Source organism: Amblyraja radiata, chromosome 27 (assembly GCF_010909765.2).
Source record: "Amblyraja radiata isolate CabotCenter1 chromosome 27, sAmbRad1.1.pri, whole genome shotgun sequence".
Lineage (NCBI taxonomy): Eukaryota > Metazoa > Chordata > Chondrichthyes > Rajiformes > Rajidae > Amblyraja > Amblyraja radiata.
In genome coordinates, this window is record NC_045982.1 from 26612681 (window position 1) to 26636512 (window position 23832).

At 44.4% G+C, this 23832-nt stretch overlaps 1 protein-coding gene across 2 annotated transcripts; it reads left to right on the forward strand.

Annotated features, from left to right (window-relative positions):
- Positions 1-3: 3 nt before the first annotated feature.
- Positions 4-18465, forward strand: trit1 (tRNA isopentenyltransferase 1). Of its 2 annotated transcripts, XM_033045497.1 has the most exons (11): positions 4-173; positions 5355-5492; positions 5765-5863; positions 6867-7042; positions 9556-9698; positions 11410-11521; positions 12136-12245; positions 13939-14016; positions 16358-16467; positions 17286-17403; positions 17554-18465. In XM_033045497.1, the coding sequence occupies exons 1-11, from the start codon at positions 36-38 to the stop codon at positions 17664-17666; spliced, it is 1335 nt and encodes a 444-aa protein (XP_032901388.1). In that variant the 5' UTR covers positions 4-35; the 3' UTR covers positions 17667-18465. The 2 variants fall into 2 exon arrangements, with proteins under 2 accessions (XP_032901388.1, XP_032901389.1); XM_033045498.1 differs by lacking the exons at positions 5355-5492; positions 5765-5863.
- The last annotated feature ends 5367 nt before the right edge of the window (positions 18466-23832 follow it).

Here is a 23832-nt window from a genome sequence, read left to right on the forward strand (position 1 = left end):
TCAGCCCCGCCCCACATCCAGGCCCCGCCGCCGCCATGGCCGCGCTGCCCTCGCTCCGCCGCCCCGGGCCGCTGCTAGTGATTCTCGGCGCCACTGGCACCGGGAAGTCGCGGCTGGCGCTGGAGCTAGGCCGCAGGCTCCGCGGGGAGATCGTCAGCGCCGATAGCATGCAGGTAAGGGGAAGGGGAAGGGGTGAGGGGTGGCGAGGCGAGTTATGGCGAGGAACGTGTGGTGAACGATGGTCAACAGTCCAGGACACACATCTAGTACATGCGGGAGGTGATAACCCACTGAATGACGAGATGGGCCAATGGGACAAGGGATGAACGGGCCAAGGGGTGAGGGATTAGATGGAGCGAAGGACGAGTTGGGGAAGTAAGAGACCAGTGGGATGAGGAATGGTGCTGAGGATAAACTCAGTGCATTGCTGGGGACAGTGACTTGTGGTCTGACCGGTCGTCGAGGCAGAAATCATCCAGACACACAGAAGTCAAGAGTGTTTTATTGTCATATGTCCCAGATAGGACAATGAAATTCTTACACATATGCCAGGAGATTACAGACAGTTGCAGGTCAAATAAGGTAGTTGTTGTAGGGGATTTTAATGGCGAGTTCTCACGGTGCGACCTGAAGCAAGATGTCACCCGAGTGAAGTGGTCGTGGTCCAGCACGAGTTCCGCACGATAAAGTGTTCCCACGATAAAGAGTTCCCACGGTACTCGGCAATTCTGTCATTTGTGCGACTGACTTGTCCGTCTCCCGATCTTTCCCGTTAATCGTGAATGAACATCGTGGACTGTAGTGTAGTTAATCACGTGGCACAAATGATGTCACTTTTTTTTCACACGCTATATAAATATCCTCCGTTCGTAGAATTGTCTCATTTGCAGACATGCCTATACAAAGTTGGTTCGAGTACAGGCTGGTTGTTATTTTCATTGACGTGCTGTATGCATTAGCGCAACATGTGCATCGAAAACGCTTGCGTGAAGGCAGAAGGGTGAGATTAATTAAAAAGATAATTAAGAGGAAGTCTCACTGGATTAAGCCCATGTTTCAACGGAGACCTCAATTAGGACAATATGAGCAACTGCTTAATGTGCTGTGCGAAGAGGATAAAAGTGCATTCAAAAACTTTGTCAGAATTTCACCCGAGCTCTTTAATGAGTTAAAGAATAATTTGGGACCTCATGCATAATTTATTTTATGGCTCTAAAAGAGATGATTCCCACTTCAAACGAAGAGGGTGTAAAAGCTGTCTGCCACTACTTTTACATTGCAGCTGCAGGGAACAGACAGACTTATAAGATAAATTAAAGGTGACTGCAAAAACAGCACTTTTACATCTGTAGCATTGTATGTTTTAAAATCATGGATAACATTAAATTGTTCTCCTGTACATAAACTAATATATTGTTATAGTTACTCACATGAGCACCGGGGATACTCAGCAGCCTTCGTCTCCAGCAGGTTGCGCTTTCTCTCCCTATTTCTATAATCCTCTCTGGATTTGTCATAGAGAATCTCATTGAATTGGTACCACTCCACCAGTTCACCCTCTTGTTCCCTGTTGAAGTTATATGGCTTTACCTTCTGCCATCTAACCTTTATGTTCTCGTCTGCTGAGAATATTGTGGAGGCAACAGCTACTGGGGAGGCAATCTCAAATACACCCTGATCACCCTCTCCCTGCTCCAAGGAGCCCACAGGCAGTGGTATCTCTGGCATCTCCTCTTGCCTCTCCACCTGTCTCGCTTGCTGAGTTTCCTCCTCATTTACCTGCATGGCTAAAAACTTTCCGACTTTCTTTGACCCCTTTCTTTGCGATTTTCTGAGAGGCATCTCTGCAAGTCTTACTGTGAAAAAGATTCTCAAACAATGACAATTAGGTGGGACGTCCTCGATGGACACATGGTCCATTGGCGATATTGAGACCACCTCTTTTACTCACCTTATGTCCCTTCTGTCAAGCTTCCGGGTTTACCGTTCGCAGGAGTTCCCACGGTATTCGCAAGTGTCATTACGGATATCGCACGGATATCGCACTGGCATCTGCGTCCATACAATGTTGCAACGCTGCTCAAGACACTCTTGGAGAAATTCAAAAATGTTTGAATTTTCTCCCGACCTTACCAAGTCACACGACTACCTGCCGTTAGCGCCACGGAGGTCCTCGGTGGTCCACGAATGCCGTACTGCTATCGCAGAAGGTTCCCACGATGTTAAATCTTGTTAGGTCTTGCTTCAGGTCGCACAATGAGAAAGCCCTTTAACTTTCCCAATATTGACTGGGAAAATCGTGGTGTCAACGGTTCAAATGGGGTGCAATTCCTCATATGTGTTCAGGAGGGTTTTCTCAAGCAGTATGTAGAGGCCCTCACATGTGAGAGGGCAACACTGGTTCTAGTATTGGGATGGGCAAGTTAATGAAGTGTTCGTGGAGGAGCCATGTGGGACAAGTGGCAACTGTTCGATTAGGTTTAAGATACTTATGGATAGGGACAGAGAGGACCCACATGTTGAAATGCTCAACTGGGGTAATAGGTATGAGAGAAGGTCTCACTCACGTTGGCTGGAGTAGGTTATTTGAGGGGAAAGGAACATCAGCCAAGGGATATTTTTAAAAGTGTGCTGACAAAATCTCAGGGTATGTACGTCCCTGTTGGAGTGAAGGGCAAAGCAGGCAAACGTAAGGAAGCTTGGCTAGCGAGGGAAATTAAGGCATTAGTCAAAAACAAGAAGGATGCATGGGACAGGTATAGGCAGCTAGGATCATGTGCATCCTTGGAGGAGTTTAAGGAGTACACTAAAAAGTAAATTGGAAGGGTAAAAGGGGTCAGGAGATAGCTCTGGTGGGTAGCATTAAGGCCAATCCCAAAAGATTTTCTAAACACATAAGGGGGAAAAAGGTAACTCGAGAGAGAGTGGGACCTCCCAGGAATCAAAGTGGTCACCTCTGTGTGGAGCCACAGAAGATGGGCAAGGTCCTCAATGAGTATTTCTCCTCTATATTTACCGAGGAGAAAGATAATAGAATGGAGGAACTTGGAGCAGTCTACGGAAGTGTTACTGTCGAAGACGTACTGAAGGTGCTATCATGTATGAAGGTAGACAAATCTCCAGGGCCTGATCAGGTATATCCGAGGACATTGTGGGAAACTTGAGAGGAAATTGCGGGAGCCCTGGTTGAAATTTACAAGTCGTTCTTAAATACAAGAGAGGTGCCGGAAGAATGGAGGGTGGCAAATGTTGTGCCTCTTTTCGAGAAGGGCTGCAGGGAAAATGCTGGGAACTATAGGCTGGTGGGTTTAGCATCTGTAGTTGGAAAGTTACTAGTTGGAGAATATTCTGAGGGATAGGTTATACAGGCATTTGGATGGACAAGGATAGTCAGCATGACTTAAGGACTGTCATCATGGTTTTGTACGTGGGAGGACGTGTCTCACAAATCTTTTCTTTTTTTTAAATAATTTTATTTATTAGAAGTACAGTACAATAGTACAAGCCAAATATGTGTTATTACATTTATTGTACCACTTCATTTTTTAAGCTTTAAAAAGAGAGAGAAATAAAGAAAATAAAGAAAGTGAGAGAAAGTCGTGATATTGTGAAAGAGTGATCAAAAAGAAAGACCCATTAAGCAAAGAGTTAGGGAAAAAAGTTAAGAAATAGGCCATAGAAAAGAAAAAAGAAAAAGAAACAAAAACTCTATTATGAAGACCGCGCAAAAAGGGATATACCAACTTCGTATTTTACCAGATCCTGACACCATGTCTCAGCAATTGTGTGTACCTTCGATATTCCAGCATCTGCAGTTCCCTTTTGAACACCATGTCTCACAAATCTGATTTGAGTTTTTTGAAGATGTGACCAAAAGGTCGATGAGGGCAGAGTTGTACATGGATTTCAGTAAGCAATTCGACTAGGTTCTGCATGGCAGGCTGCTCTGGAAGGTTAGATTGCATGGGATCCAAGGAGAGATAGCTGAATGGATAGCAAATTGGCTTCATGGAAGGAAGCAGAGGGTGATGGTGGAAGGTTGCTTCTTGGACTGGAGGCCTGTGACTCGTGGTGTGCCTCAGGGTTTGGTGCTGGGCCTGTTATTGTTTGTCATCTACATTAATGATTTGGCTGAGAACATACAGGGCAAGATTAGCAAGTTTGCTGATGATACAAAAGTGGGTGGTTTTGCAGATAGTGAAGATGGTTGTGAAAAATTGCAGCAGGATCTTGATCGATTGGCAAGGTGGGGTGAGGAATGGTTGATGGAATTTAATACAGAGAAATGTGAGATGGTGCATTTTGGGATGTCTAACAAGGGCAGGACCTACACAGTGAATGGAAGGCCTCAGGGGAGTGTTGTAGAGCAGAGGGATCTAGGAGTGCAGGTGCATGGTTCCTTGAAAGTCGAGTCGCAGGTAGATAAGGTGGTCAAAAAGGCTATTGGCCAATTGGCCTTCATCAGTTGGAATATTGAGTATGGAAGTTAGTTGTATAAGACGTTGGAGAGACCGCATTTCGAATATTATGTTCCGTTCTGGGCACCATGGCACCAGGTTCAGAGAAGATTTACGAGGATGTTGCCAGGACTAGAGGGTCTGAGCTATAGGGACAGGTTGAGTGGGCTGGGTCTCTATTCCTTGGAGCGCAGGAGGATGAGGGGTGATCTTATAGAAGTGTATAAAATCATGAGAGGAATAGATCGGGTAGATGCACAGTCTCTTGCCCAGAGTCGGGGAATTGAGGATCAGAGGACATAGGTTCAAGGTGAAGGGGAAACGATTGAATGGGTATCTGAGGGGTAACCTTTTCACACAAAGGGTGGTGGGTGTATGGAACGCGCTGCCAGACGAGGTAGTTGAGGCAGGTACTATTGCAATGTTTAAGAAACATTTAGGCAGGTACATGGATAGGACACGTTTGGAGGGATATGGACCAAATGCAGGCAGATGGGACTAGTGTAACTGGGACATGTTGGCCGATGTAGGCAAGTTGGGCCAAAGGGTCTGTTTCCACACTATCACTCTATGACATTGAACAGTGTGAGTGTGCTTTGGATTGGCGTAGCCTGTGGTCCACGGGACAAGGAATGAGCAGTGGCTAGCACGGACACAGTGGGACAAATATCCTCCTTTGCTCTTTTTTTCAACAGTTGCTGTCAGCATTTAAAATGCTGTCAATTTGAACAGTTCTTCAACATTATGGGCAAACGATGAGAAGGTTTTGAAGCTATTTGTGGTTGGAAGGAGTGAAGCGGTGAGGTTGGTGAAGCACTGGAAGGTTGTCAGCTTTGGGAGCGAAGGGAGGGGGAGCCATGAGATGGAGCTTTGATGCTGATGATATGTGTGCTGCAGGTTTACAAAGGTCTGGACATCATCACGAACAAGGTGACAACTGAGGAGCAGCGACTCTGCGCTCATCACATGATCAGTTTCCTCGATCCCCTGGTGTCGTACTCAGTGGTGGATTTCAGGAATAATGCACTGCCCATAATATCCTTCGACCTGTGCCGTCTTAGAGTTGTGATATTTTTTGTGTGGGGAATACCATGCTGGGATCTCAGTTGGCATGCTGTGGGGGAGATTAGGCAATGGAGGGGGTGTGAAGAGGTATGTGTAGGTGTCTTCTCAGAAAGCCAATGTCCATTCAAATATGGTCTTGCTGTGGGTTTTGGCTGAGCTTATTTGGGTCATATAACTTCTAATATTTACATTGATTCCATTCATCAAACTGAAATAGTTGGAACTCTCCATTAACTATCCACATCGAAGATATAATTGACCGAGAAAAGATTCCGATTATCGTTGGAGGAACTAATTACTACATTGAATCGCTACTGTGGAAAGTGCTGGTGGACACAAAGGTATGATAAATAGAGGTACAGAGAGAGATATAGCTTTAGGTTTATAATTGTCATGCACACTGACATACAGCTTTGCTCTGCATGCTATCCAATCAAATAATACAAGTCAAGTCAAGTCAAGGTTATTCGTCACATACACATACGAGATGTGCAGTGAAATGAAAAGTGGCAATGCTCGCGGACTTTGTGCAAAAAGAAACTAACAAACAACCAGACAAACTACAAACAGAATCACATATTCTTTTACATATTAAATATTGTGGGCGGAAGGAAAAAGGTTCAGTAAAGTTAGTTCCTGTTGAGATAGGAGTTTACAGTCCGAATGGCCTCTGGGAAGAAACTCCTTCTCAACCTCTCCATTCTCACAGCTTGGCAACGGAGGCGTTCTCACAGCATGGCAACGGAGGCTATACATAAATATTATCAATTCCAATTCAAGTACAAGAGATAGAGCAAAGGGAAAGATACTGAATGTGCAATATAATTGTCAGCATTGTAGCCCCTCAGGTATAGGTAAATGTCAATGTGAAATCAAGCCAGGCCATGTGTGGGGGGAAAAAACAAGTAGAATAAGTTGAGACAAAGCAGCACGGTAGAACAGTGGTAGAGTTGCTGCCGTACAGCACTTACAGTGACAGAGACCCGGGTTCGATCCCGACCACGGGTGCTGTCTGTCCGGAGTTTGTACGTTCTCCCCGTGACGATGTCGTTTTTTTCTGAGATCTTAGGTTTCCTCCCACACTCCAAAGACGTACAGGTATGTAGGTACTCCTACATGTACTCCTCTTGTACACGCAGTGGGAGGCGATGTGAGTGAAGCCAGAGGTGATTTATGGAAGTGACAGAACCCATGAAAGTTCTAAAACTCGACAATTCCTGGCATTATGACTCTTGATTGATGCTCTCTCTTTGTGACCCTCCCTCTCACTGGCACCGTACTGTAGTTTAACCTCTGACATTTACCCACTGGTAGGTTTAATGTGTACTTCTGTCTGTGCTGCAGGACGGGACTACTGTTTGCTCTGCCCAAGATGCAGCAGTTGTGACTCAAACACCAGTGACCGACAGGAAAGAAGAACTGGAAAAACTGGACTTCCTAGAGCTGTACACACGACTGGTTGGAGTTGATCCTGAAATGGCAGAAAAATTACACCCACACGACAAACGAAAAGTGGCAAGGTTGGCTTAAAATGAGTGGTTGTTATTTCCCAAAATACCACTTACTCATCAGATGGAATTTACCAACCAACACGTAATTTGACCTAGTACACATCTTATTTTCCTGCTTTCATTGAACTGCAAGATATGTCCGTGGATTGGATCTGAAATGGAAGGCATAAAATATAATACCAGATGGAAGTATCAGGAATGCTTCGAGTTTAGAGAGTTGCATTTGAGCTCTTCTCCAGGAACTTGGGGACGCAATCCTGGTTGCCACTTCAGTGGAGTATTCAGGAGGATACCTAATAGATGTATCATCATTTGAATATGATATTATGTTAGGTAGATATAAAAGAAATGAGGAGTTGCCACTGTGACCAGATCAGTACTAAACTAGTTGCTTTGTTATTAGTGGGACCTTTATTTGACAACCTGGATGAAAAGTATGTATTTTGATGTAATCTGTTTTGCAATGTACTGAGGTCACGAATGATGTTAATCGAATGCCCATCTTGGCACAATTAAATTAAGGAAACTGTTTATTAGGCATCATGTGGGCAATATTCTTTGATCAGTGGACCAACCTTTGAGAATTGTTAGCTCTTTCAAATAGGAATTAAGGTGTTCTTGGAATAGTGCTTCTTGCTCTGCACTCTGGATCTTCCAGGCTAACATTAAATGAAGTATCATTGATTATAGAAAAATCAGTAAAGGTATATCCCTGGTAGGCAATAAGTGAACAAGCTGTTGTTGGAAATGTGGGCTGTAGGTCAGGAGATCCTCGTGGCTCCTCAAAGGGAAGCAGCAGTAACCTTCATGGGGATAGACCAAGATAGCTGCAGTGCTGGTCATAAGATTGTACGCATTTAAAATTGTTTGATTGCATGAAGCCCATATAGTACACAGTATACACGATAATGGTAGATACAATAAATGCAACGAAAAATGCGATAGCAAAATGGTGCAAAGGTTGTAGGACAATCTGAAGTAGTTTAAAAAAAACAAACTATAGTGCACTAACATTAATGAGTGCAGTAGTGTTAAGAGCAAGAGGACATGGCAGCATCTCCAGGAAGGGGATGAGAAAGGTGATTTTTTTAATTCTCGCAGAGCTCTGATAGCAATGGATAAGATGTTGGTCTTAGGTCTGGAGGTCCAAGCTTCTGAGTTTTCAAACATCTCTATTTTCAACCAGAAAAGGGAATGTCCAGGGTGACCGGCATTCTTGAGGATACTTCCAGCCTTCCTGATGCAACGCACCTTGAAGATGGACTGGATGGAGGAGGTGATAAGTCCATAATGGACTGGGCTGTGTTCACCACTCTCTGTGGGTTCAGAGGGTCAAGAGCAGAGAAGTTGATGTACCAGAGTGAAATGCATCCCATCAGAATACCTTCTATAGTGTATTTAGAAATTTGAGGGAATCCTCGTGGATGTGCCGAATCTGCTCAGACGCCTAAGGAAGTGAATACACTGATGTGTCGTCCTGATCACTACATCAGTGTGAAGGGATTAGGTTAGGTTGCTGGATGCCTAAAAGGAACTTGAAGCTGTTGGCCACTCTGCAACAGCTCTTTTGTCGAATGTTGGGTTGTGTTCACCAAACCCCACCCCAGCTTTTGAGATCAGCAACTGACTCTTTTATCTTGCTGGCATTCAGGGCTAGGTTGTTGCCCTTTCACCGTAACAAAGTTTCCAATCTCTTTCCTATACTCCATCTCACGATTGTCGTTCATCTGGCCGACAAACATTGTACCATTGGTGAACTTAAAGATCGAGTTGACCATGAGGCGTGAGTGTAAAGAAAGGAGAGCAGGGGACTGAGCGCACAACCCTGAGGAGTGCCAGTGTTGAGGGTCAAGATGGAGGAAATGTTATGGCCAATTCTAATTGACACGTCTGCCAGTCATGAAGTTACGAAGCCCACTGTAGATAGAGGCGCCAAGGACCAGGAGATGAGCTTATTCAGTATTATGTGTTGAAGGCTGAGCTGTAGTCAATGAATAGCATCCTGACGTTGGTGATTCAGAGCTGAATGTTGTGTAAGGGAGATGGTGTCGTCTGTGGACCTATTTTCCTTATATTTCCTGTATATGCTACCGATTTCCAGTGAACACAAAGTCGGTGAACGCTATTTGGCTTGTGAAGCCCAGTTATCAGTCTGGAATTTGAAAACTGAAGGAAGTGCTGAATTTGTTGTGGGGAATCTGGCATTTGGTCCCTTAGACTGTGCTGGTGTAAAACCTCTGATGTGCCCTTTTACCCCAATCAACATATCTATCTGTTTCATTTGATTTGTGCTTGTCAAATGGTGTACGCCTGGGGGTGATGGAGAGATCCACACTTTAATCGCGTAAGTAATGGGATTTTTCTCGAATTGTGCATTGTACTTTAGTAACGCATAGCTTTGGATTTCATTGCTGCAAAGCTATTTTAACAGAGGTGCCTCCAGGTCTGTGGACAGACAGGCTGCACTTTTGTCATTGTGGTCGGAGTGTCTGCCCGTCGGTAACCCTGGCTTTCTCCGACAGGAGTCTGCAGGTTTACGAGGAGACGGGAATTCCCCACAGCAAGCATCTGCAGCAGCAGCAGGAAGAAGAGGGTGGAGGACCCCTAGGCGGGGCGCTGCGCTTTCCACGGTCCTGTATTTTGTGGCTGCACGCCGACCTTGCAGGTAAGAGGAAGTGGGAATAAGCAAATTTGTTTGTATCAGTAATAAGAATCGAAAGATTAGTATCACCTGCCAATCTCTCGAGAATTAAAGATCAGGAATCACCCTTCTCCATTATTTTTAATAATGGTAGGCTTCAGTTGTGGAAGTGAGCTTTAAATCAATTTAAAGCTAGATTTTAAATCAAATAATTAATTTACTTGTTCGTAGGACATCTCTGGTGAGGCTTGCAATTACCGTCCATCGCTAATTGCAGTTAAGATGTTTCATGGGTTTGGAGTTGCACAGATGGCAACAATGGCAGATTTCATTGCCTGAAGGTTGTTGTTGATTCTTGGTTAACCTGCAAAGCTTCCATTGAACATATAGAGGTTTCATGATCACCATTATTGATACCAGTCTCTCAAGTCCCTTCCAAATCTTTCCCCTCTCACTTTAAACCTATGCCTTCTAGTTTTTGACTCTCCTATCCTGGGGAAATAGCTGTGGCTGTTCACCTTTTCTATGACCCTCGTGATTTGATAAACCTTTATAAGGTCACCCCTTGGTACCCAATGCTCCATGGTAGAAAGACCCAGCCTATCCAGCCTCTGTTGCTCAAATGTGCTAAACACCCAGTATAACTTTCCCAATGCTAAAGGGCCACAGCTTAGATGGGGTGGAATTAGTCAAATGTGTTCAAGAACGTTTTTTCAGGCAATATATAGAGGGCCCTTCAAGGGAGTGGGCAAATCTTAACCTACTCTTCAAGAATTAGGTGGGGCAAGTGACTGAGGTATTGGTGGGTGAGCCTTTGGGATCAGCGACTACAGTTCTATTACCTTTAAAAATAGTTATGGATATAAACAGGTCTTAACCACAAGTTAAAGTTCTGAATTGGGGCAAGGTCAACTTTAATGGTATTAGACTGGAACTTGCACAATTGGAGTATTTTGTTTGCGGGCAAAAGGACAAAAAGTGGGATGATTTTAAAAGTCTGATAGTGAGAATTCATAGTGTGCATGTCCCTTTCAGAGTGAAGGGCTAGGTAGGTGGAAGGAACCCTGGATGACGAGAAATGTAGGCTCTGGTGAGAAAAAATCATACACCAATTGGTGTGGTGAAATTCACTGGCTAGGTCAGTCATACAATTTAAAAAGCAACAGACTCAGAAAACACATTTTAACATAAACATCCATCACAGTGACTCCTCAATAGGCGAAAATAAAGTTCCAAGTCCTTCCCTTGTTGTTCTTGTATATATATATAAATCATTGTCAGACACAGGTGAGGTGTTGCATGACTGGAGGGTGGCTAATGTTGCACCTCTATTTAAGAAGGGCTGCAATGAAAAACCTGAACATTATAGACCAGTAAGCTTGATATCCATGGTAGGAAGTTATTGGGAAGGTTTCTTAGGAATAAGATATATTACATCTCATACCTCAGATCAGTGATGAGCAGGGAAGGAAGCAGATGAACGTTGGAAGGTGTAATTGAGCGTAACTTGTTCTTAGTAAAAGGATTACATGGAGTTAGGAAGAAATGGGAGTGTTTGAAATCAGATTTCTTGATGTCGTAGAATTTGATGTGATGTTGATGTATTTACCTAGTCCGTAGATGGCTGTGACTAAAATGAGCCGAGAAATGAACCATTTTATATATCAATCAATATCATTGCAAGATTCATTTAAAGTGTTGGTAAACATATAACTCTTAAATGTCTCTTCTCTAGTCCTCGATGAGCGCTTGGATAGGCGCGTTGACGAAATGCTTTCCACTGGTCTTCTAGAAGAGCTGACTAGTTTTCACAACCAGTACAACCAACAGAAAGTAGCCAAGAACAGGTCAGATGTAGTCCCGTTAAGGATATAATCAGTCAAAAAATGTAAACTTTCAGGACATCACATGTGGTTTTTGGAGTTATAGAGAATCATACAGCATAGAAACAGCCCATCATGTTCATGCCCACCATCAAATACCTCTATATGCTAATCTTGTTTAATAACAATGCCTTTGATGCATTGGAAATTTAAATCCTTTTATATAAAACATAGAAAGTACAACAGAGGAACAGGCCCTTCTGCCCACAATGTCTGTGCCGAACATAAAATGCCAAAATAAACTGACATCTGCCTACACATGATCCATACGCCTCCATTCCCTGCTTATCCACGTGCCTATCTAATAACCTGTTAAACAGCACTAACGCATCTGCTTCCCCCACCACCCTGACAATGCACTATTGCTCTGTGCGTGTCTCTTTTAAACTTCATCCTCTCACTTCAAACTATGCCCTCTGGGGGTAAAGGTTTTGACTGTCTACCTTATCTATTTCTACATTCAACCAGGGAACAGACCATACCACACCTTGTTATGAGAAATGAGTCTGGCCAGGTGATTGGAATTTCAGTGGGAGAACATTTGTTAATTTATCTTATTTTTTTCCATTGAGACACAGCCAGGACTATCAGCATGGCATTTTCCAATCCATTGGATTCAAGGAATTCCACGAATATCTGATCTCCAAAACTAGCTCCAGTGAAATGAGGGACAAACTGTTGACCCAAGGTACCATACTATCTCATGTGTTGTAATAGTAGTGTTCAGCTGGGCTAGGCAATGTGCAAGAAGTCCCTTTAGTGTACGAGGATAGCAGTGAATATGGGAACCATGCTCCAAGGAGACCGGTGTATGTATCACGAGAGCATGTTAGCATTTATTACCCATTCTAAATTGCTGTTTAGTCGACGGCTGTGAGGCTCTGAACCACAGCCGTGCTCTGGTGAAGATACTCCCACTGCGTTGATCACTAGCATGTTTCATGGTAAAAACTGATTAAAATGTAGTCCCCACTCTGAACATGAAGAGGAGCTGGAGAAGACCATCTGCGAGGAGCTGGAGAAGACCATCTGCTCTCTCCCTCTCTGGTCCCTCTGCTCTTCGGTCCCACGGTTCCGTATACATTTCAAGACCCTCCTCTATGTCTACAAAGCCCTCAATGGGCTTTCCCCCTCCTACATTAAAAGTCTTCTCACCCACCACTCCACCTCCAGGTCCCTCAGATCGGCCGATTTGGAAATGTTGGATTAAAATTACTTTTCCAGAGCAGTTTTCTGCCCTAATGATTTTATTTTTGCAACATAAGCATTATACTTGTCCACCATCATAGCTTTCATTGTGTATTTCCTGTCAACCAGAGCCAGCAGTCCTCTGTCTTTAGTTTGGGTTTAAGACCCAAGTTTTGCATTGAACAATGTCATTTTTAACTCTGTCAACTTCCATCATGGTATGGTCACGCTTCTCCAAAGCCCATTGGACAAGTTTATCAGTTGATTATTTCTCAGTACAAAAAACAAGGTCCAAAATTTCCTTTTTGCTCGATAATCTTCCATGAATTCATCTTCCACCTTGCTACAGTGGTTTTGCTTGATTAGGTTAGAATTAAATTTTTTTTAACATGAAATACTAATGTCTTTTATGCCATATTCAGCATACAACAACTATTTAATAGTCTTTGGATAATTTCTTGTAGTGTTTTCTGCCCTTTGCTGTGTCTACGATAAACTTAAATCGATTATAATTCTACATCTTGATCAAGCCAAGATCAAGTCTCACTAATGCACTGATCACATTATTAATAATGCTACACCATAGGTTTCCCTGTTTGCCAGTTTGCTTGTTAGCTTTGATCACATCACAGGCAGATTTTTATGATAACTAGAACATACTTATTTACTTGTATTATATCATTAAATCTGTCGCCTTATTGTGAATGCTGCAAACATTCAGATACGTCACCTTTAATTTTGTCATTTTAACATTTTTCTTTATGTTGACCTCCTTTCTGCTTGACATAATTTTTGCTTAATACTTCTCTGATTTTTTTTTTTTTTTTAATTCTTGCTTTGTATGTCAGTAGGTGGGGCCCTTGAGACAGAGTGAGACAGAAATTGGTGGGTTCTGAACCCAAGGGTTAGAATGATAGCATCTGAGTCCAATTGTGACTGTCAACCATCACTGGGCAGTGGCTGCAACTTGTGTTTCAGTGGCTGCAACTCGTATACTTGTGTCGTTTTGAAATTTGTGCAAGTACATTCCTCTTACTCTGAGTAGAGAATTCCAAATGTATGAATCAGTGCGTTACTGTATCAAACAAATCATGTTTTCAGAGCATTCACAAACAATTCTTCTGACACATCTATGTCCTCCGAATGGTGAATGTATGTTTATTAAAATTTACATGCTGTTCTACTCTCGGCAGGTATCACTGCGCTGAAACAAGTCACCAAGCGTTATGCGCGGAAACAAAACAAATGGGTTCGCAATCGTTTCTTGAAAAGTAAGTAGCAGAATATTTGAGGAGCAAACCCATGAACGCAGTGTGCTGTATTAAAGAGCAAGTATGTCTTCAGGACTTCTATGGAGTTCTGTAATCATAATTGTTTCATTATGTTCTAGCTTTTTCTGGACGATACATAATGGACGATTAAAGCAGTCTTGCTTACTGGAACTTTATTGTCTTTGTGCAGTCATCATCCGAACTGTGTCACGAGCCCGGTGTCACCTCTAAAACAGTCCCCCGTACAACAGTACTTAAATAAACAATCCTATTGTTACATCTTTCTTTTTCTTTTTTCAAGTCAGTCTCTTTCCCTTAGGTATTCTAGTGCAACAAACTTGTACCATATGCTCTGCTCATTTACAACAGATCTAACAACATAAGCAATAATAAATCAACAGTTCTAAACATCCGTTTTCCAACAAGTGCATCAACAACACATTTTTTTTTTTCATTTTTTTTCATAGTCCATACTCTAATCACTGAGTATAGTCTGTCAGGTAGCGGGGTCTGACAACTTGTCGACCTGACCTGGTGACCGTGTCTTGGTTCTCTGCTGGGCCCTCCAGGGCCTGCATGAGCTTTCTTTGGAACACTTCAGGTGCTGGGCTTATTCCCATCGGCATCCTTAGCCAACGGAAGCGACCAAATGGGTTGGCGAATGTGGTAAGGAAGCTCGACTCTTCCTCCAGTTTGACGTGCCAGAAGCCTTGCTTCATGGTGTTATTGTGTGCTATTATTCCTACATTATTGCTATTATTCCTACATGAACATGTTTAAAATATGTGCAACCACCGAGGCATTGACCAAAATTCACTACTTCACGGGGTTTTGGAAGTCGATTAAATAGTAACTTGGTATAAGAAATATGATATTTACTTAAAATAGGAATGATTTGTGAGACCATGTGAAGCAAGAAAGGATTAGGAGCACAGGAGATTATAAGAATTTGCAGATGCTGGAATCATGAGTAAAATACGGTGCTGAAGAAGCTCAGCAGGTTAGGCAGCGTCTACGGAGGGAATGGACAGGCATTTCCCATCGCGATCATTCTTCACACTCTGCAGACGATGTTTCAATAGACAATAGGTGCAGGAGTCGGCTATGTGGCCCTTCGAGCCGGCACTGTTAAGCTAGGACCTTTCTTCAGACAAAAAATTACTGTTTAAAGAAGAGTAGCAGTCCCATAGATGCTGCCTCACCCGCTGAGTATCTCCTGCATTTTTGTCTACCTAGTAGCAATCCAAAACATTGTCTGTCTATTCCATCCGCAGATGGTGAATGACCCGCTGAGTTCGGACAGCTTTTTGTCTTTGTCCCAAGGGTTGTGGCTAATTAGATATGTCCGGCCAAAGATCCAGCACAGGACAAAACTATGAACTCATAGAGTAGTGTCATGATATACAGGCCCCGCTACAGCAACACACTTGCTGCATGGCAGTGTGTCAGCTGCTGGTCTAACTCCATTTAGGAGGTATCTTGGCCTGCACTATTTCCAGTAAGTGGAAACATTGCCAAGAGGAAATGAGCCTGTGGTGTTTACTCGTATCACATTTACTATCAATCCTTTCTTATAGACCTCAGTCTCCTAGCTCATTCTAGCATGCACTCTCCTTTCTCCACTCTCATCTCCTCTCTCATAATTCCTTCATTAATTGGCGGCACAATTACACGACTTACAGTTCATAACCTGAATTATATTTTTCATGGACAAATCCGTTACATTAAAACAGTGGTGTTGTTGGTGCACCAGACACGGCCAGATGCCAGGAGCAGCAACGTGGAGGGAGATTGATAGCCGCTGTTGTAGACAGGCCAGCAGCAATGCACAGAACTTGGGGATCAACTGAGAAGGGTAGCAAGCTTTTGGAACTTAGTGGAAGGAGCGGCTGGGAGGGATGTATTAGGAGGGGTGTTAAAAATACAGGAGAGAGGGTGAGAAACAGAAAAATCAGGGCAAACTGTTGGGTGACGAGGCCAAGCTGGGAAGTGACATCCTGAGGGAACACCGTATGGGACATTTAAAATAGTCTAATGCTAGTTGTGATTAACCACCGCTTGTCCTTTATTATTTGGAAGTTTTAACGTGTCTTTCTTTTTAAAACAGCATTTGTTTTAAATGGTTAAATGGAGGAAGTGGTATTGGAAAATATAACGGGAGAATTTGAAGGAGGTGTGTGGTGGGATACTGGGTAGAAAGGATCATGTGAAGCTAACAAAGTAAACTAGCAGTGAAAATTCCTGTAAACATATGCAGGCTTATGGAATCCATCCTCTATCTCCCAGTGAACTATCAGTGGGTACTTTCTGACTGCTTTCCTGGATGATTTTATTTCTAAAGGACCAGGAGCGAACATTCCACCAGTGTATGGCCTGGATGTGACTTTTGTCAACCAATGGGAGGAGACGGTGTTGCAACCTGCTCTGCAGATTGTCGAGAGCTTCTTAAAGGTACAGAACGCTGGGCCAAACGTGGTGTATGTTTATACGTCTCCTGGAGTCCTGATGCATGCACGTGGTGCATTCAGCCGTTTACACTCCGACCATAAACGTTCATGATCAGTGGCACTCAGCAGGTTTTTTTTCTGGTTTAAATGCTGTCTGCTCGTACTGGTTATAGCAATACTGATACATAGCTATAAATCCACATTAAATCCATGTGTAATGCAAGATGACGCTGCTTTCTAAGGTAACTGCAACGGATCTAGTGACACGATTCAGATAAAACAAGGTATCACAGTGTCCTGGTCAAACTATGTTTCAACTAACATTGCTAATCTGGTCAGGTGTTATGTTATAATATAAGTTATGTGCATATTGTTTTGTGAACATTTGCTGGCTCTTGCCTACGTTGTTGTGACTGCTATGTGATTGCTGTAGAACATCTTGGGTCACTCTGAAATGAAGATAGCCCATGTCATTTCTTTCAACTCTAACTAGGATTGGGTGGGCAAGTGGGATAGCATCAAATTTGTGTGAACGGGTGATTAATGGTCAGCATGGACTTGGTGGGCCGAAAGGCCTGTTTCCCTGCTGCATTTCTAAAACTAAAATTAAACTAACCCACACCTATGAAAATGGTGGCAAAGATATTAAGCATGCTTTGAAGGATTGAAATTATAACTCTTTCAAAATATATTGACATTTATGGTGAATAAAAGATGATTATTTTATTCAGATTGGTGATTTCAATCTCTTTTAGTTTTACTGGTGTTATGATTCGTGTTTGTACTGTGAATCTTAATTGGTAACTGCGCCCATGTTTACAGGGAGAGCAACCTGCAGCGTTGCCACTAACCGTGGCTCATGATCAGATTGATGGGAAGAGAAACCGGCGAGTCTGTGAATTGTGTGATAAAATCATTCTTGGTGATCAGGAATGGAAAGGTAAGAAGAATTAGGCCATTTAAGGAAAATAACCCAGGTTGCATGAGTGAGATGAAGTGAAGGAGTGTTGAGGCAGCTGGGGGTGAAGACATTAGCTGGGTGCCAGATTGAGAATGATCGCTGAATGAACTCTGACTGCTTACCTTGCAGCTCACCTGAAATCCAAGAATCATCAGTACCACTGGAAGAGGAGGAAGAGGGCTGAGGCACAGTTAAGCACAGACACTTCCCCTGACACTGTAAACACTCCACAAGAAGTGTAGAGGCTCCCTCCAGTCTGCATTAATATCACAGGAACTTGCCCCAAGATGTGAACCAACTGGTATGGATGGTCCTTGACAATAGCTGGCCTGAAGCTCTTGCCTATTGGAGACGATGCAGAATAGCTATACTCTGCCTCCATTCTTCTCTTTGTTCCTACAATCAACAGAGAATTTGTTGCTGTTATTCTAGTTCGTGTCCTGGGAGCGTCCTGTTGGATCATTTGGAGGATAAAAATGTTGCATCTTTTCTTTTGAAAGGTGGAATCAATTGACATAGGTTACTAAACGTGGTTGGATGTAGTCCTGGAAAAGAAGCCGCACCTCTTGCCTCCAACCTCCACATTCAGTCGCGTTATCTGTGTTCACTATCTCCAATATTTTAACTTGGAAGAGTGTTGAAGTAGAATTAAAAGATGCATATTTTTTTAATGACCAGTGAATGTTTCTGCATGGTTTGCTTACTGGGGTATCCTGAAGATTTGGTAACTCTGAAGAATTAGCAATCATGACCTGAAATCAGTCATCGGTCAACGGAGCAAATATGATTTGAGGGAAGAGATATTTGGAATTGTGGTTTGTCCAGGGCAACACTTCACATGCCTGCACCAACAAATTCTGTACGATGGCCAGTAATTCAACTGGAAGTTGGTGCTCATTCCTTAAAGATGACTTCTCCCAAGGGATGGTATGCTGTATGCTCCATGTAGAGCATGATAGCTGTCACAAGGAATAGATTGTTTGATGATAGTAACATGAAGGAAATTCTGTAAAATGGGTGTAAGCACACAGTCGAAATCTAGGACATGGTTTTCCATTGAATGTTTCTGCTTTAATTTTCCATTTATGTTCTGCATGTCTTAAACTTTTGATGAATGTTCTTTACGAGATCTCACCATCTATAGGTAAAAAAATCCCAGTGTTGGAGAAGCTTGTCAGCTACAGTCAAACTGCTGCAGAATCACAATATTTTAGTACCGATTTAAAATTCCCACCACCCTAATATACGTATCCTTGGAAATTAATTTTCATGTTTCATTCTGGAATATTAGCCCTGTACGTCCTCCAAATTCTTTTCATGGGTGTGATCATAGTATTCAAGGTGTGGTCTTACCAAGGCTTTTGGAGCTGTACCATAATTTCCAACCAGGAGACACAAGGAACTGCTGATGCTGGAATGTTGAGTAAAACACAAAGTGCTGGAGTAACTCAGCGAGTCAAGAAGTGTCTATGGACGGAATGGATAGGCGACATTTTGGGTTGCTACACTTAATTTCTAACCATTTGTAGTTCCACTTTCTCGACTTGTCCTAAATATTTTACATATTACATATAGATTTCTTTGTCTTTTTACATATCTTTCTGGATTTTTGCAATTCAGATAGCAGCCAGCTTTATCCTTTGTAGATCCCGCCTCCGGTTTATCAAGGCTTTCTCCTTTTCCTTAACCAAGGTAACATTTTTAATTTTAGACTTGTGCTTTGCAGTACAACTTAGTTTGTGCCATTGGTAAACATGGTACAAAACTGTTATGATTTATTCTCCAACCCTTTGTCTTTAAGCTATTCCTCACAGGTTGGAGTATTACAAATAGATTTTCAGATTTGAAATTTGCACTAAATTTAAATCATGGGAAAACCATCTTGCCCCAAATTTACATTATTTAATGTGTTGAGTTGTTTGTGAGGCTGGGACTTCTCTGAGGGTCGCCACCTTGTAGTGGAGACAAATGCGTGTGCCTTAGATCCTGTAAACTGGCCTCATGGCAGGAAGGTCGAGGGGGAGGTCCCTGACAAAGCCGCAGCCCAAGAAGACGACCTCAGCGGTGGAACAGGCCGAGGATGGTGTTTGACCAGCGGCTGAGAAGGTGGAAGAAGGCTGCTGCAGGGAGAGACTCCCAACCGTGGTGGAGCCCATATCATTGGACCCGGGAGTGTCTTTGTCAAGGCCCATGTGGTGGCTGTCCATGTACCAGTGAATGTTGTTCGAAAAGTGTTACCAATCGCTTTTGTTGGAGATGGTCATTACCTGATAATAGAATTACAGTCATCCAGCACAGAAGAACCATCCCTTCACGTCCTTTTTACCCATCCGCACTAATCGCATTTGCTCAAATTAGGTCCTTATCCTTCCCTGCCCTGTCTATTTAAATACTTTAGAGAATACAGCGTGGAAACAGGCCCTTTGGCCCACCGGGTCTGTGCTGACCAGTGATCCCGGCACATTAACACTATCGTACCCACACTAGGGACAATTTTTACATTTACCAAGCCAATTAACCTGCAAACCTGAACATCTTTGGAGTGTGTGAGGAAACCGAAGATCTCGGAGAAAACCCACGCAGGTCACGGGGAGAACGTACAAACTCCGTACAGACAGCACCCGTGGTCAGGATCGAACCCAGGTCTCCGACGTTGTAAGGCAGCAACTACTGCTGCGCCATCGTGCTGCACCCTACTTGTCCAGCTGATCTTGAATTATTGTATCTGATTCTGTCTCCTCTGGCAACGTTCCAGATATCAAACAATCTGTATATAAAAAACTTTCTTCCCAATCCCCTTGGAAATCACTTTTAACCTCTGGCCTTTTTTAATAGCCTCAACGCTATATTTTATATATCTGGAAACTCAAATCATTGTCTTTCTGGACACAACAAGCCCAGCCTCTTAATCACTTCCCGTTACTAAAGTCTGCCAGTCCAGACAACGCCCCAGTGAATGTTCTCTGTAAACTGTCCAGTGTAATCCCATCTGTCCTGTAGGGTGGCCACCAGAACAGCACACAATGCTACAAGTATGGCTTGACCAGGTTTTGTGAAGTGGCAACATAAACTACCCACTTATATAACCTATGATAGCAAATGTGGCATTTCCTTTATTTACCACCCTATCTACCCATGTTGCCACTTTCAGGGACCTGTATACTTGTTCCCCAAGACCCCTCTGTTGATCAACATTCCTTCATGCCCTGCCATTTACTGTATGTCCCAAAGACGTCCCAAAATGCATTCACCTTGCACTCATTGGGTATAAATTCCATCTGTCAATGTTCTGCCCAACTTTTCATCTGATTGAAATCCTGCCGTAGGTTCAGACAACCTTCCATGCACAGCGCCATCTATTGTGTCACGTACAAACTCACCAATCAATCCTCCTAGGTACACACAATTGCTGGGGAAACTCAGCGGGTGCAGCAGCATCTATGGAGCGAAGGAAATAGGCGACGTTTCGGGCCGAAACCCTTCTTCAGACTGATGGGGGGTGGGGAAAGAAAGAAGGAAAAGGGGAGGAGGAGGAGGAGCCCGAGGGCGGGCGGATGGGAGGGTGGGAGGAGACAGCTAGAGGGTTAAGGAAGGGGAGGAGACAGCACGGGCTAGCCAAATTGGGAGAATTCAATGTTGATGCCGTAAGGACGCAAGGACCCCAGACGGAATATGAGGTGCTGTTCCTCCAATTTCCGCTGTTGCTCACTCTGGCAATGGAGGAGACCCAGGACAGAGAGGTCGGATTGGGAATGGGAGGGGGAGTTGAAGTGCTGAGCCACCGGGAGGTCAGGTAGGTTATTGCGGACTGAGCGGAGGTGTTCGGCGAAACGATCGCCCAACCTACGCTTGGTCTCACCGATGTAAATGAGCTGACATCTAGAGCAGCGGATGCAGTAGATGAGGTTGGAGGAGATACAGGTGAACCTTTGTCGCACCTGGAACGACTGCTTGGGACCTTGAATGGAGTCGAAGGGGGAGGTGAAGGGACAGGTGTTGCATTTCTTGCGGTTGCAACGGAAAGTGCCCGGGGAGGGGGTGGTGCGGGAGGGAAGGGAAGAATTGACGAGGGAGTTGCGGAGGGAGCGGTCTTTGCGGAAGGCAGACATTGGGGGAGATGGGAAGATGTGGCGAGTGGTGGGGTCACGTTGGAGGTGGCGGAAATGGCGGAGGATTATGTGTTGTATTTGCCGGCTGGTGGGGTGAAAGGTGAGGACCAGAGGGACTCTGCCCTTGTTGCGTGTGCGAGAATGGGGAGAGAGAGCAGTGTTACGGGGTATGGATGAGACCCTGGTGTGAGCCTCATCTATGGTGGCGGAGGGGAATCCCCGTTCCCTGAAGAACGAGGACATTTCCGATGCCCTGGTATGAAATGTCTCGTCCTGGGAACAGATGCGGCGTAGGCGGAGGAATTGGGAGTAGGGGATGGAGTCTTTACAGGGGGCAGGGTGGGAAGACGTGTATTCCAGATAGCCATGTGAGTCAGTGGGTTTGTAATGTATGTCGGTCAGGAGTCTGTCCCCTGCGATGGAGATGGTGAGGTCAAGGAATGGTAGGGAAGTGTCGGAAATCGTCCAGGTGTATTGGAGTGCCGGATGGAAGTTGGTGGTGAAGTGGATGAAGTCAGTCAGTTGTGTGTGGGTGCAGGAGGTGGCACCAAAGCAGTCGTCAATGCTTTGGTGCCACCTCCTGCACCCACACACAACTGACTGACTTCATCCACTTCACCACCAACTTCCATCCGGCACTCCAATACACCTGGACGATTTCCGACACTTCCCTACCATTCCTTGACCTCACCATCTCCATCGCAGGGGACAGACTCCTGACCGACATACATTACAAACCCACTGACTCACATGGCTATCTGGACTACACGTCTTCCCACCCTGCCCCCTGTAAAGACTCCATCCCCTACTCCCAATTCCTCCGCCTACGCCGCATCTGTTCCCAGGGCGAGACATTTCATACCAGGGCATCGGAAATGTCCTCGTTCTTCAGGGAACGGGGATTCCCCTCCGCCACCATAGATGAGGCTCACACCAGGGTCTCATCCATACCCCGTAACACTGCTCTCTCTCCCCATCCTCGCACACGCAACAAGGGCAGAGTCCCTCTGGTCCTCACCTTTCACCCCACCAGCCGGCAAATACAACACATAATCCTCCGCCATTTCCGCCACCTCCAACGTGACCCCACCACTCGCCACATCTTCCCATCTCCCCCAATGTCTGCCTTCCGCAAAGCCCGCTCCCTCCGCAACTCCCTCGTCAATTCTTCCCTTCCCTCCCGCACCACCCCCTCCCCGGGCACTTTCCGTTGCAACCGCAAGAAATGCAACACCTGTCCCTTCACCTCCCCCCTCGACTCCATTCAAGGTCCCAAGCAGTCGTTCCAGGTGCGACAAAGGTTCACCTGTATCTCCTCCAACCTCATCTACTGCATCCGCTGCTCTAGATGTCAGCTCATTTACATCGGTGAGACCAAGCGTAGGTTGGGCGATCGTTTCGCCGAACACCTCCGCTCAGTCCGCAATAACCTACCTGACCTCCCGGTGGCTCAGCACTTCAACTCCCCCTCCCATTCCCAATCCGACCTCTCTGTCCTGGGTCTCCTCCATTGCCAGAGTGAGCAACAGCGGAAATTGGAGGAACAGCACCTCATATTCCGTCTGGGGTCCTTGCGTCCTTACGGCATCAACGTTGAATTCTCCCAATTTGGCTAGCCCGTGCTGTCTCCTCCCCTTCCTTAACCCTCTAGCTGTCTCCTCCCACCCTCCCATCCGCCCGCCCTCGGGCTCCTCCTCCTCCTCCCCTTTTCCTTCTTTCTTTCCCCACCCCCCATCAGTCTGAAGAAGGGTTTCGGCCCGAAACGTCGCCTATTTCCTTCGCTCCATAGATGCTGCTGCACCCGCTGAGTTTCCCCAGCAATTGTGTGTACCTTCGATATTCCAGCATCTGCAGTTCCCTTTTGAACAATCAATCCTCCTATATTGTAATATAAATATTACTTACTAATTAGCAGCCATTTCTGAATGTTGACCAAATCGTGAACTGCTGTGTGTATTAATTGGTTAGAATTAAACTACACTTAACAATGACCAGCATTTCCCATATTCATGACAACAAATACATTGGGTCAAGAGTTCCAACATAAGGAGTGATCTGGAATTAAGATTATTGTCCCGGAACAAAAGGAACCATCAACACTTTCCAATGTATGGCACCAGCCAAGTGTTATTTCTGCCTAGTTCCCAATGACATCAAATTGAGCTGAATTGGTTTGCTAACACACTCAGTCTAAGACTGGTGTCATCTTCATCATCCTTACTTTTAACCTTTGATCAAATTACAGCATATTTGGTCGTCCAAGGTTCCCTTATCTTTCCTCCTAACTGCAACATGCTTA

What these genes read in the sequence shown, in the direction of transcription:
- trit1 (XM_033045497.1), top strand. Translation starts at nt 36, where the DNA reads ATGGCCGCGCTGCCCTCGCTCCGCCGCCCCGGGCCGCTGCTAGTGATT. An exon ending in TCAGCGCCGATAGCATGCAG is followed by an intron (nt 174 to 5,354) that starts GTAAGGGGAAGG and finishes TGTGTGCTGCAG; the next exon opens with GTTTACAAAGGTCTGGACAT. An exon ending in GGACAAACTGTTGACCCAAG is followed by an intron (nt 12,246 to 13,938) that starts GTACCATACTAT and finishes TACTCTCGGCAG; the next exon opens with GTATCACTGCGCTGAAACAA.